At 47.9% G+C, this 14,593-nt stretch overlaps 1 protein-coding gene across 1 annotated transcript in view; it reads left to right on the top strand.

Annotated features, from left to right (window-relative positions):
- The window catches only part of LOC120930356 (olfactory receptor 5I1-like), a 29,604-nt gene extending 26,381 nt beyond the window's left edge, over positions 1 to 3,223 (top strand). The window contains exon 3 of the mRNA XM_040341554.1: positions 2,454 to 3,223. Within this exon, the coding sequence (XP_040197488.1) occupies positions 2,454 to 3,223 (770 nt within the window). The remainder of the gene's footprint in view (positions 1 to 2,453) is intronic.
- The last annotated feature ends 11,370 nt before the right edge of the window (positions 3,224 to 14,593 follow it).

Below are 14,593 nucleotides of genomic sequence, written 5' to 3'. Positions count from 1 at the left end.
GGGACAATTCATAAGGTTGTGCCGTAATTGTACGCAAGAAACAGACTTTATCAGTCAATCGCAATTCTTGTCCTCAAGATTTGTGCAAAAAGGGTACGATAGACAGATATTGGAAAAGAGAATACAAGAAGTAAAAAGGATGGATAGACAATCATTGGTTTTCAATCAAGTTAGAGACACAAGTGTGGATAATCATAATTTTAGGATTATTTTAGATTATAACGCACAATATAGAAAATTTGAGAAGATCGTGTTAAATAATTGTCCTCTATTACCAGCATGACCACAATTTATATTCAAAAAACCACCTTCTTTAAGGGATCGCCTTGCCCCCAGCATATTAAACCCTCCTATGCCCTCTGAAAATACATTATTCTCCCATGCAAACATTCTAAGGTCAATATTAAGAAACGTAAACAGTTTTTGGCCACAGTACAAACAGAGAATATAACATCAAACAGTTGATTACTTTTGATACTGTGGGGGTCGTCTATATGTTGGATTGTGAGTGTGGGCTCCAATATATAGGAAGAACCTCCCGCTCCCTACATGTCCGAATAGCAGAACATGTTAATAACATAAAGAAAGGACTTAAAACTCATAATGTCTCGAGACATTTTAAACAGTACCATCAGCAAAACCCTAAAGGCCTCAAGTTTTGGGGTATAGAAAGAGTTGTCAAACACTGGAGGGGGCCAATTTTATTCGACAATTAAGTAAAAGTGAGTCGTAATGGATACATGTTTGCAGACATTAACAACTGCACAAGCGTTTTTGACTCTCTTTTTAGTTAAAGGAGTCAAATCGCTTTGGTAAGCGCATTTATTATTTACACTCTTGGGTGTCGTTTTGTGTAATTGGTGGAAGGATTTTGAAGCACTGCCGTCCATGAGAAGATTGCATGTTTACTTTCTGGACCATTGACAAGATTCACTCCTGTATTTACTAGTGGTTCACCACTATCATAGAAATATATGGACATTATCATTATCACTAAAATTATATTTTTTCTTGATTTATGGTTTTGGGAGCACATCACTCTTCCAATAGAGGTTCTTTTGTGAATCTTTTTCTCCTATTATTGACCTAACTAGGTCCTTGCAATTTAGTTTTGGTTGATATATTTTTATTTTTATAATTGATATCACATGAGTTTTGTAATTGCTATCACTTATCGATTAGATTTATTTGTTTATAACAATATCTCTGTCATTTAGTAATATACACTTTTTTTTCAACAGCGCCCCCTACCTATCACATATTTACTAAAACTTAATGAGGTATCACCTTTTTATTTTTTTAGGGGAGCAGCTTTATTTATATTTAATTCCAAAGTTTATATGTTCCACATTTTTTTGGCGCGAAAATTTATCTTCAAACATTTGTCTTAGTAATTGAGTTATACCTTTCTCTCCGTTACTAAATCCATTTTCCACGCTGCCATGGACGTTTTCAATTCTATGCGAGATAGACACGTTAACCTAGAGGAGGTCTTCCAACAGGCCCCGAGTCCTAATATTGATTTAGAATTAGGCCTCAAGCAATTACAAAGTGATATGGAAAAGCAAATTAGATTATGGTGGGACATTGCGTCCTTCGAAATGTATATAGGTAAAAATCTCACACCCAGGAGACTTAGATGGGATGTCGGTCCCAATGATGGGATCGAGGATTTACAGCTATTGGATGAATGGTTCCAGTTCTTTAACGCATGTGAACAAAAGCTCATGCAGTTAATGGTGAAACGACGTAAGGCAAAAAATTAATTATTGGATGCCAAAATCGCCGATCTCAAAGAAAGAATGGAACCATTCAAAGTTCATAGCGAGTATACAGAGAAAACTAAGCTCCTACAAGTGCATTTAAATAAATATGATGGTGAAATAAAGAATAAAAAACTTAAAAAATACCAAAGAGATATAAGGGATTATGAAGAAGACAAAGTTTACAAATGGCAGGACACTCCAAACTTGGCTGATTCACCTGAATCATCCCCAACCAAGGGACCAGGAGTTATACCGCCACTGGCACCACGGAAAAAGGTCCCTTTAAGATCCAACACTCCTAATAAGCCCAATAAATCTGCTGCCAAATCTCAGCCGAATCCCCCCAAATCCTCGGCTCCTCCCTACTATCCTTATCCACAACCCTATCCTATGGATGCATATCATAGATATCCTATTTCTGATCCCCGCCAGACAGATAACGGTTATTATGATCCCAATAGGTATTCCTATCCGCCTAGACCCCCGAGAGGTGGGTCTCGAGGAAATTTTAGAGGGAGACCAGCCCCCTATCAAAATCAATACCAGGGGGAATGGATGGGATGGAAAGAGCCCTATCGCATCCCTCCCAAGTCTCCTCAGTATCAAAAAGAAAAAGAGGTAGAAGAGGACGAGGCAGAACGAAAAAGAAAAAGAGTGGACTAAGTGATGGTATCTTTAATTTAGCAGGGGTAGAATTTTCAGAACCAGAATTAGAAGTACTACAACAAGGATTAAAATTTGCACCTGAAAAAAACATCGATAAGTTTGAAATCTTTATCGATGTGGAAAAATATATTCGCAAATTAAACATAAAAAAATATTTTGCTGGGAAGAGCACTATGAACGAGGGAATTAATGAGGACCTCATCTATCAACATAGTGGACTTAAAAATAATTCAACGTTTAACCCAAAAAAGGGTATGAACCATCAGATCGAGGCCTTTAGAACTATGGTTCAAGAAGATGTACGAGAATTAAAAGTGTCCCAACATGCATCTAACAATAAAATTTGGGAAGGGATTAAACTATTGGAAGCAAATAAACAAATTGTGATACGTCCCGCCGACAAGGGCGGAGGCCTGGTGATCCTGAAAAAAGAAATGTACTACTCAGAAATGGAAAGATTACTAGGGGATACATCAACGTATCAACTTTTGTATGGGAACCCTACAATGAAATTAAAAGATTTACTTTCCGAGTGGATTGAAGAAGGAGTGGCTCGTAAAATCCTTAATCAGAAAGAGGCAGCGTATTTGATAATCCATGCCCCTAAAGTTCCTGTCATGTATATTTTGCCCAAAGTGCACAAAGACAGAGAACACCCTCCCGGCAGGCCAATAATCAGCGGCATAGAATCTCTTTTCTCCCGTTTGGGAGAATATTTAGATAGTTTTTTCAAACCACTAGTCCCATTAAGTCCCTCCTACCTGAAAGATAGCAAGGACCTTATAATTTGAGATTTTCCTAGCCTGTGACGGAAAATATTGATTATATGAAGACAGGAGGCGAGTATCTTATGCATTAATCCTTCTTTATTAATGCTCACAGCAGAAAAAGTATTGTTCAATTTTAACGTAAATAAACAGAAAAGAAAATAAAACTGTAGGGACTACACTTCCCAGCAGTCCTTGGTCGTAGCCACTCCCATCCTAGACTCTATAAAAGGACTGCTCTCACTTATCTCTTCCTCTTTCTTCGTGTAAGTCCCAGATATCGAAACCAGGTCTATCTCTGAACTTCGTCGTTATCTGACAAACTCTTCGGCCAGCCGGCCTAACGTCTCCGTATCGGAAAATGGCTGTGTCGACAGCAACTGGTCCCAACGGGGACAAACCAACAGAACTAATTCGACCAACTGGTCGTCCGGAAGGTTGAGCATCATTCGATCAACAGGTCGCCTGCATGCCGCCGTCGTGACCTTGTTCAATAACCTGAAATAAAATGTAGAATCGTGAAAGGGTTGGGTAGGGAGGGAAGATACTCGCCTCCTGTCTTCATATAATCAATATTTTCCGTCACAGGCTAGGAAAATCTCAAATTATATATCAGACAGGAGGCTCATATCTTATGCAAGTTCAAAGCTTAACACATTAGCATATTAACAAGATTATAATAATAAAGAAATGTAGTCATCCTAAGACTGACATGGAGACATGGTCCTCCGGTCTGAAATAGAAGAGGCGAAAGACTGTCTCGGAAGACCAGTCGGCCGCCATTAAAAGGTCTGTGAGATAGCCCCCTGTCATGACCACCTTAGTAGCCATGGCACCTCTGGAGGAGTGTGCCCCAAACAGGGTAATGTCTATGCCCGCCATTGCCATGGCCGATCTAACCCACCGCGCCAGAGTGGCGGGGGTGACCGGGTGATGTGGTCTTACGTAGGATATCAGAAGTTGAGACAGCCCCTGGGGTCGTAGTTCCGTAGTGCGAGTCTCGTAGGCCTGTAGGCATCTAACCACGCAGAGCCGTGGGTGTGCAGGAAAATAGGGATAGAACACCGATTGTAGGCCCGTCTTGGTTCTACGGACCACCGTGAATTTCACGCCCTGCGGTGAGAACTGGCGTCTGGAAATGTCCAATGCCCTAACGTCTGAGACGCGTTTGATGGATATTAGGCATAGAAGGACTGTTAGCTTAAACGACAATAATTTGAGGGGCAAGGTATCATTGTCCTCCCAGTTTGAGAACATGTCTAAAACCTTGGAGACATCCCAGGTAGACTGGTACTTAGGGCGAGGGGGTCGTTTGAATCTAATGCCTCGTAAGAGTCTACAAATCAGCGGATGTCTGCCGATTGGGAGAGAATTTACAGGGTAGTGGTAAGCTGATATGGCTGACCTGTAAATATTTAGCGAGCTATATGATTTGCCGGATCCGAAAGAATCCGCCAGGTAATTCACTATGACCGTCACAGGGGCATGTATGGGATCAACCTGCCGTTGATCACACCAACGTACCCAGAGCCTCCAGGCTGATCGATATGCCGATCGAGTCCCGGGGGCCCAGGCCAGGGCGAGGAGATCTCTAGCCGAGTTTGAAAGGTCATCGTGTGCTCTTGGCACCCCGAAACCAACCACGCCAGGAGAATCAGTGTGCCCTCCTCTACCAGAGGATGTAGGCCTTTGGTCGGGTGGGAGAGAATGTGTGGGAGCGGAGGCAGAAGCCTGGGGTAGTCCAAGGCTAGTTCCAGCAGGAGAGGGAACCATGGTTGCGTTGGCCACCATGGGGTGATCAATACGACCGTCGCCCTCTGGTTCGCAATCTGCAGCAGTACCTTGGGGATCATGGAGAATGGGGGAAACGCGTAATGCGTCTCCCCCGTCCAGGAGTGTCGGAAAGCGTCCACCGCTGCTGACCCTGGGTCCGGCCTCCAACTGAAGAATCGGGGTAGTTGGTGATTGAGGCGAGAAGCGAACAGATCTATGCCCAGGGGACCCCAAAGTAAGTTCAGCCTGACGAAGGTTGGGCGGTCCAAGCGCCAATCGCTGGAGTCGATGAGGTAGCGGGAATTCCAGTCTGCTACAGAGTTGGAAATGCCCGGAATGTACTCCGCCATGGGGGTGATGTTGCGAGACAGACAGAAGTGCCAAATCTCTGAGGCAATATCTGCTAGAATTTTGGATCTGGTGCCTCCCAAGCGGTTGATGTATTGTACCGCTGCAATATTGTCCATGCGTAATAAGACGCAACAATTGGATCTTTCCGCCAGAAAGCTCTGTACAGCAAATAAGGCCGCTGAAAGTTCCAGCGCGTTGATGTGTAAGAGGGTTTCGTCCCTGGACCAGGTCCCTCCCGTCGAGGTCTCTCCCAAGCGAGCGCCCCAGCCTCGGCGACTCGCGTCCGACTCTATGATGATGTCCGGACGGGAGTTGAAAATCGTTTTGCCATTCCACTCGACGGCGTGTCGAAGCCACCATTGCAGTTCGACTTTGGCCTCTGTAGAGAGCAGTATCACGTCCGCGTACCGGAGACCCTGTCGCAGATGGAGGATCTTCAGTCTCTGGAGGGCTCTGTAATGGAGAGGGGCCGGAAAGATGGCTTGAATGGAGGCCGCCAGCAGGCCTACCAGACGTGCCAGGATGCGTAACGATAAGTAACCCTTGCGTAGTACCGCTCTGATCTCTTTGCGGATCAGAGCCAACTTTGCGTTGGGCAGGCGGAGAACAGCCTGGTTGGTGTCTACCAGGAAGCCTAGGAATCCCATCTCTTGCGCCGGAATAAGAACCGACTTTTCTTGATTGATCAAGAAGCCTAGACTCTGTAATAGGTTGATCGTCCAATCCATGTGACGATAAGCTAGAGTTTTGGAGCATGCTATGACGAGAATATCGTCTAAGTAAATAATCAGCCGTACGCCCCTGCTCCTCAGTGATGCCACTACTGGTTTCAGGATTTTTGTGAAACACCATGGGGCGGATGATAGGCCGAACGGTAGGCATGTAAATTGCCAAGTGCGCCCCCACCATCTGAAACGGAGTAGGTGTTGGGAGTCCTGATGCATGGGGACGGTGAGGTATGCGTCTTTCAGGTCCACCTTTACCAGCCAGTCCCCCGGCTGGAGGAGATCTCGGAGGCAATGAATCCCCTCCATCTTGAAATGTCGATAAGCGACATGTTGGTTTAAATCCCGCAGATTTATGACGGGGCGGTAGCCCCCTCCCTTCTTCTTGACTAAGAAGAGGTTGCTGATAAAGCCTGGGGAGGAAGGGTCGACTTCGATCACTGCTCGTTTGGATATCAATTCCCGGAGTTCGTTGTCTATCAGAGCAACGTTTTCTTCCGCAAATCGAATCGGGGTTGGTAGGATACCTAGGTTTGGTGGTGACATAAGTTCTATGTGGAACCCTGCAACTGTGTTTAATATCCATGTATCTGCCGTAATTGCAGACCAAGCGTGGATAAAAAACATTAGACATCCCCCAACAGGTGTGTGAGGTAGTGGAGTGTATGCGGTACTCACCGGAGTATGGGCGGGAGCGAGGGTATCCTCTGTGGCCGCGTCCTCTCCACGGTCTACCACGGGGTGGGAAAAAAGGTGCTGGTTGCGCCGTTGTGGTATATGGAGGGGGAGCCTGAGCATATTGTGGTTGGGCCGGTCTGTGGAACGGCTTGCCGTTGTTATTGCGGCCGGTAGAACGACCCCTACTTCTACCGGCCCGGGGAAAAACTCTAGAATTTCCGGTTCTCTTAAGTGATGTCTGAGCCTTGTCGAGGCTGTTGAAAAGCCCCACAAACTTGTTTATGTCCTTGACTAGGGACTCCCCAAACAGCATCCCTTCGGCCGCGGGGCCTGGCTCGGTTTCGGCTAAATGTGCTAATTGCGGGTCAAGCCGCATTAGGATGGAACGTCTGCGTTCGATGGAGCAGGCGGTGTTGGCGCTGCCCACCAAGCAGATGGCCCTTTGGGCCCACCCACGTAGTTGGGTTAAGTCGACCGTCTGGTCGTTTGTCACAGCCTGTTCTGACAAGTTGAGGATCTTGGTTAGTGGTCCAAATAGGTCGAGGATCCGATCCTGTATGGACTTAAATGATCGGTCTATCCCCTTTTTGGGGAATTTTCCCGTCTTCATTAAATATTTGGAAAGAATGGGGTCAATGTCTGGTGTCATGACCACTTTCCTTGGGATATGCGGTCGGGGGCATTCCGCCCGTAATTTGTTACGGTTTGACCGCTCAAGTGACCTACGTGCCCAAAACTCCACGTACTGGGACACGTGGGGTAACGGGGACCACTCTCCAGAACGGGGGTGGGAGATGGCATCTGGGTTGAACAAAGGTTCTCCCAGAGCATCAATAATTTCTTTGCCCTGGTTATCAGGGGTGGCGTCGTGTAGGATCGCCAATGCCCCAGCATCCTCTTCTTCGTCATATTCAGACTCGGAGACTCCGGATCCGTCCGACTCATCGGATGAATCCTCATCTGACTCTATAACGTAAGAGTCTGGTTTGGCCTGTTTAGCGGAGCCATGCCTCTTAGTTGACTCCCTGAGGCCCAGGGGTTGAAAAGAGTCTGCAGGATGCTTGGGGTGGCAGTCCGTGAGGGGAGCTGCTCTATGCATATTGTTTGCTTCCCCTGCCGGGGAGTCATGTGTCAGCAATGCATGTTTCCTCTTTTGCAAGGATTTGCCGCCTTTCATGCGCGGCTCACCGTCTTGTGGCGGCGGTAACGGGGCAGGGATTACGGCCTGCTGCGTATCGGGTTTTGTGATAGCTGCAGCCAGTGCCGCTTGCACTGATTTATTAATAATGTCCTGTAATTGGACAGGGCTCAGAAGTTGAGCTGAGCCCAGCATCAACTCATCATCATGGGTAGTGATGGGGCCCCCCTCTGCCATAGTGATACAGAGATACTTTAATGTTCTGGCACTGTCAGGTGAGGGAATAGTTTGGTATATATCGTAAGTCACCTAACTCTAATAACTTGGAATGGGTTGGAATAAATTCCTAGCGATCGCTAACTGGCTAACTGAGAAGTTAAGCAGCTCACTAGCTATCTAGATCAGGCTCCTACCTCCGACCACTGGCGCTGACTGGCCTGCGGTGGGAGGTGAAGCTAGTGAGATGGGTTTCCAGAGGCGAAGTCACGCGAGACTACGGCCTCTGGAATCCTATTGGTTGTTGGCGGAGAGGAGGCGGTCCGGAGGTCCGCCCCTCCGTGTCCTGCTTAGCCGCGATTGGGCTGCGTGTCCGTCTGTCTGAGAAAGAGCGCGAAGGGAGCGGGAGCGCGCGCACGTAGTAGGCGCGGCTCCTGTGAAGAGGAAGCCGCGCCCGAGTACAGCAGTCGAATGCCCGAGCGAGATGACGCTTAGCAAGATGGCGTCATCTCGCGAGAGTGCGGGCTCCGTGAGGGGATATAGGATCGGAGCACCGGAGGGGAGAATAGCGTCCGCACGGTCCGGGTACCAACCAAAGGTTAGGACAACTGTAAGGGGGGGGATGAACGGTCGCTGGTGACAGTATCCGCCCTAATTCCGCAATCAGTGTGAGGCAGCTATGAAGTAGCAGCAAACGGGAGAGGGGGAAACGAAAAAGGGGGGGTGCCCCGCTTGCGAATCCCGAAATTAGGAATAAATTAAGGATAAAGTATATCAAGTAGTAGAACGATGTCTACTAGCATACAGTATAAACAATAGTGCTAAAATGAATCGTAGAGTACTTATCTGTCCTATGCCGTGAGCAGAAAGAAAGAGGAAGAGATAAGTGAGAGCAGTCCTTTTATAGAGTCTAGGATGGGAGTGGCTACGACCAAGGACTGCTGGGAAGTGTAGTCCCTACAGTTTTCTTTTCTTTTCTGTTTATTTACGTTAAAATTGAACAATACTTTTTCTGCTGTGAGCATTAATAAAGAAGGATTAATGCATAAGATATGAGCCTCCTGTCTGATATATAATTGCACTTAAAAACCTTCAAGCCACAGAATTTACTATTCTAGTGACAGTCGACATCGAATCGTTGTATATGAATATTACACATTCAGATGCACTTCAAGCAATAAAATGGGCATTGACTAAACAATCTATCTTGAAAAAGGCCCAGATTAAGTTTTTGGTGCAGGGTCTTAAACTATGACTAATAATTTCTTCTGGGCAAATCAACAGTACTATAATCAATCCAGCGGAGTTGCCATGGGAGCTAGATATGCTCCCAGTGTAGCCAATGTAGTTCTGAATAAATGGGAACACGAAAGCATTTTTTCTAACCAAAATCAGTCTTTATGTTTCTACCGGAGATATATAGACGATGTGATCCTTTTTTGGGAAGGTTCAGATAGTAGTCTAGAAGTTTTTCTTGCTCAGATGAATGCCAACAAGTATAGCCTTAAATTCACAGCTGAGACCAGTATGGAGACAGTGAACTACCTAGATCTCACCATTACAAAAAATGATACCATATTTGAAACAAAAACATACTTCAAAGCAACCGATAGGAATGGCTTTGTGCCAACTACTAGTTGTCACCACCCTCAGTGGGTAGGAGCCATTCCTAAAGGCCAATACATGCGTCTCAGACGCAATTGTGCCACACAAAAGGATTTTGAGGCACAAGCAGAGGTATTGACAAGCAAATTTCTGGAAAAAGGCTATTGTGAAGCAAATTTAAATAAAGAATTGACCCAAGTGTCTGTAATGGAAAGAGAATCTCTACTCATCACCAAGCCAAAAAAGTTATTTGAGAGCCATGTTCCTTTCATCTCAGGATTTCATCGACAATATCGTCAGGTAGAGACCATATTTAAAAGGCACTGGCCACTACTCCTTAAAGATCCTGACTTGACGACATCGATTGCATCAAAACCAAAATTCATATATAGAAGAGCTCCGGGGCTTAGAAATCGGATAGCCCAAAATGTACCAGATCCCCCCAAAAAATTGAGTACTTTCCTAGATGGCTCTGGTTTCCATCATTGTACACGCTGTAAGGCCTGTCAGACTACAAGAAAACCTGGAGCCATAAAGAAAAGAACACATTTCCAGTCTAATGCAACTAAGGAACAGTTTAAAATCAAACTATCAAACTATTGATCACTTGCAACTCTGATCATGTTACCTACGTCCTGGAGTGTCCCTGCTCGAGTCAGGATAAACGAACATTTAGCGAATATAAAAAATACATTTCCAAATCACAGTGTGTCTAGACACTTTGAAAAAAATCATCAAAGTGATCCATCTCTCTGTCAGTTCTATGGAATTGACAGGATATCGAACCATTGGCGGGGCACTCATATGAGAAGAGCCATCTCTCAGAATGAGACAATGTGGTTGCATAAGCTTAGGAGTATGCAGCCCCTGGGCCTCAACATCGAACTCGATCTCAACTGCTTTTTATCTAATGACTGAGCTTTGTGCATGCTCCCCCCCTGATGTATGCACAGTCCAATAGGTCTATCTTTTTAATCTTTGTATCCGTAACGGGGTCAATGATTTGTATTAATGATATGGTCTAGATCTACCACATTCATCCATGTGAGTCGGTTTGGCAGGCTAATTTACCATCTTGCGGGCCCCCTTTATTCCTCTTTATATATATATATATTACAGTCATATGTTTAATATCACGATATATATATTTTTTTCCTATGGAGCAACTTACCCATATAGATATGTATCCTTTGTCATTCTCCGACATTTAGACCTAATGGGTTTTTGTTGTCTTTAGTCTCTAGAAGACTCAAATTTATTCTGCCATGTAATCTGGTGTGTTTCCCCTAATAAATGATTCCTACTTTTTAGGGTTGTCCCGATACCACTTTTTTAGGACTGAGTACAAGTACCGATACTTTTTTTCAAGTAGTCGCCGATACCGAATACCGATACTTTTTTTAAAATGTGTCCCCAAATGCAGCGATGTCCCCCCCCACAGATGCAGCCATGTATCCCCCCATGCAGCCATTGTCTCCCCCCATGCAGCCATTGTCTCCCCCCATGCAGCCATTGTCACCCCCCATGCAGCCATTGTCACCCCCCATGCAGCCATTGTCACCCCCCCATGCAGCCATTGTCACCCCCCATGCAGCCATTGTCTCCCCCCATGCAGCCATGTATCCCCCCATCCAGCCATTGTCACCCGCCATCCAGCAATGTATTCCCCCAGCCATTGTCACCCCCCATGCAGCCATTGTCACCCCCCATCCAGCCAGCGTCACCCCCCATCCAGCCAGCGTCACCCCCCATCCAGCCAGGGTCACCCCCCATCCAGCCAGCGTCTCCCCCCAACCAGCCATTGTCTCCCCCCATGCAGCAATGTATCCCCCCATCCAGCCATTGTCACCCCCCATCCAGCAATGTATTCCCCCAGCCATTGTCACCCCCCATGCAGCCATTGTCTCCCCCCATGCAGCCATTGTCTCCCCCCATGCAGCCATGTATCCCCCCATCCAGCCATTGTCTCCCCCCATGCAGCCATTGTCTCCCCCCATCCAGCAATGTATTCCCCCAGCCATTGTCACCCCCCATGCAGCCATTGTCACCCCCCATGCAGCCATTGTCACCCCCCATCCAGCCATTGTCACCCCCCATCCAGCCATTGTCACCCCCCATCCAGCCAGCGTCACCCCCCATCCAGCCAGTGTCTCCCCCCAACCAGCCATTGTCTCCCCCCATGCAGCAATGTATCCCCCCATCCAGCCATTGTCACCCCCCATCCAGCAATGTATTCCCCCAGCCATTGTCACCCCCCATGCAGCCATTGTCTCCCCCCATGCAGCCATTGTCTCCCCCCATGCAGCCATGTATCCCCCCATCCAGCCATTGTCTCCCCCCATGCAGCCATTGTCACCCCCCATCCAGCAATGTATTCCCCCAGCCATTGTCACCCCCCATGCAGCCATTGTCACCCCCCATCCAGCCATTGTCACCCCCCATGCAGCCATTGTCTCCCCCCATCCAGCCAGCGTCACCCCCATGCAGCCATTGTCACCCCCCATCCAGCAATGTATTCCCCCAGCCATTGTCACCCCCCATACAGCCATTGTCACCCTCCATGCAGCCATTGTCACCCCCCATGCAGCCAGCGTCACCCCCCATGCAGCCAGCGTCACCCCCCCATGCAGCCAGCGTCACCCCCCATGCAGCCAGCGTCACCCCCCATGCAGCCAGCGTCACCCCCCATGCAGCCAGCGTCACCACCCATCCAGCCAGCGTCACCCCCCATCCAGCCAGCGTCCCCCCATACAGCCAGCGTCACCCCCCATCCAGCCAGCATCCCCCCATACAGCCAGCGTCTCCCCCCATCCAGCCAGCGTCACCCCCCATGCAGCCAGCGTCACCCCCCATGCAGCCAGCGTCACCCCCCATGCAGCCAGCGTCACCCCCCATCCAGCCAGCGTCACCCCCCATCCAGCCAGCGTCACCCCCCATCCAGCCAGCGTCCCCCCATACAGCCAGCGTCACCCCCCATCCAGCCAGCATCCCCCCATACAGCCAGCGTCTCCCCCCATCCAGCCAGCGTCACCCCCCAACCAGCCATTGTCTCCCCCCATGCAGCCATTGTCACCCCCCATCCAGCAATGTATTCCCCCAGCCATTGTCACCCCCCATGCAGCCATTGTCACCCTCCATGCAGCCATTGTCACCCCCCATGCAGCCAGCGTCACCCCCCATCCAGCCAGCGTCACCCCCCATGCAGCCAGCGTCATCCCCCATGCAGCCAGCGTCACCCCCCATCCAGCCAGCGTCCCCCCATGCAGCCAGCGTCACCCCCCATCCAGCCAGCGTCCCCCCATACAGCCAGCGTCTCCCCCCATCCAGCCAGCGTCCCCCCATACAGCCAGCGTCCCCCCATACAGCCAGCGTCCCCCCATACAGCCAGCGTCTCCCCCCATACAGCCATGTCACGCTTACCTGCATCCCCGCTGCCGCCGACTGTGTAATACGGGCGGGAACATTACAACTTTGAATCGCTGTAATGATTGGCGCTGCGTATAGACACTCCCCCTCGCTCGGGATTGGACAGTTCACCCGAGCGAGGGGGAGTGTCTATGCGTGGTGCAAATCATTACAGCTATTCAAAGCTGTAATGTTCCCGCCCGTATTACACAGTCGGCGGCAGCGGGGATGCGGCGAATGGCGGCGGATCGCGGCGGATTGCGGCTTCGGTGGCGGCGGGCGGCGTTCGGCGGCGGTCGGCGGCAAGTATTCTATTTGTGTATCGGGGCGGGGTATCGGCGTCTGAGTACCGCCGAAAAAACTCGGAATCGGTCCCGATACCGATACTAGTATCGGTATCGGGACAACCCTACTACTTTTCCTTCATACCCTGCGAATAGACTCATTATGAGTTTCTGCAGGGTTTGATAGAGGTGTGCGATAGGGTGCCATCTTGTGGATTTTTATTAGAAGACAGACATTTTTCAATCTAATATTTTTTACTATGTATTTTTTTAATAGTTAATCGCCGTCATATGTTTTAAAATTATATTCTCATCTTTCCTTTAGATAGAGATTTAGTAGAAAACCTGTATAACATCAGGAAATAAGTTATTTATGAATAGATAGTGTTGCTAGGCAATGTTGTTTTTCCATTGACAAATTTTAAGATGTAAGTGCTGAAGCCAACACTGGGACTGCGCTGTAATTGGCCATAATTTGTGTCAATCATATTTTGTCCTTTCGTTTCCCAGTGTCTCGATACTGCGATGCAATTGGCTGCAGCATCTGTCCATCAGCTTCGGCCATTTCCGGGTTTCATACTGACCGCAACCGCGCTGTAACTGGCCAGATTGTGTGTCAATCAAGTCGAATGATTTCCGGTTTCTTCCAAATAAGTAAACGTGACCCCAGTGACCAGGCACGCCCCCCTGAAGACGTTTATACGAAACGATCGTCGGTGGCGTAGCCTGGTCACGCTTTTTACCTATCTCCCATCTCCGACCCTGTGAGCTGGCAAGGCGAGAGGAGACACACGCCACACGCAAATTGAGGTTGCCACCTCTTCTATTCAAGGCCCGCAGACCCAGTGCCGGGATGGGCACCTTTTAATGTAAGTGGCCACTTGGCCCATGATTTGTTTTACCATTTCAAAAATAAAACCGGTTGCATTATGGAGTTTTTTTCTGTTTTGTATTCCATTCATGAGATTACTGGGAGAAGATTTGCCTGTGTTTAACCACTGGAGGACGCAATACATGTTTGCAGACATTAACAACTGCACAAGCGTTTTTGACTCTCTTTTTAGTTAAAGGAGTCAAATCGCTTTGGTAAGCGCATTTATTATTTACACTCTTGGGTGTCGTTTTGCGTAATTGGTGGAAGGATTTTGAAGCACTGCCGTCCATGAGAAGATTGCATGTTTACTTTCTGGACCATTGACAAGATTCACTCCTGTATTTA

Source organism: Rana temporaria, chromosome 3 (genome assembly GCF_905171775.1).
Source record: "Rana temporaria chromosome 3, aRanTem1.1, whole genome shotgun sequence".
Taxonomy (NCBI): Eukaryota; Metazoa; Chordata; class Amphibia; order Anura; family Ranidae; genus Rana; species Rana temporaria.
The sequence above is the reverse complement of the archived record's forward strand: the minus strand, read 5'-3'. Positions and strand labels throughout refer to the sequence as shown.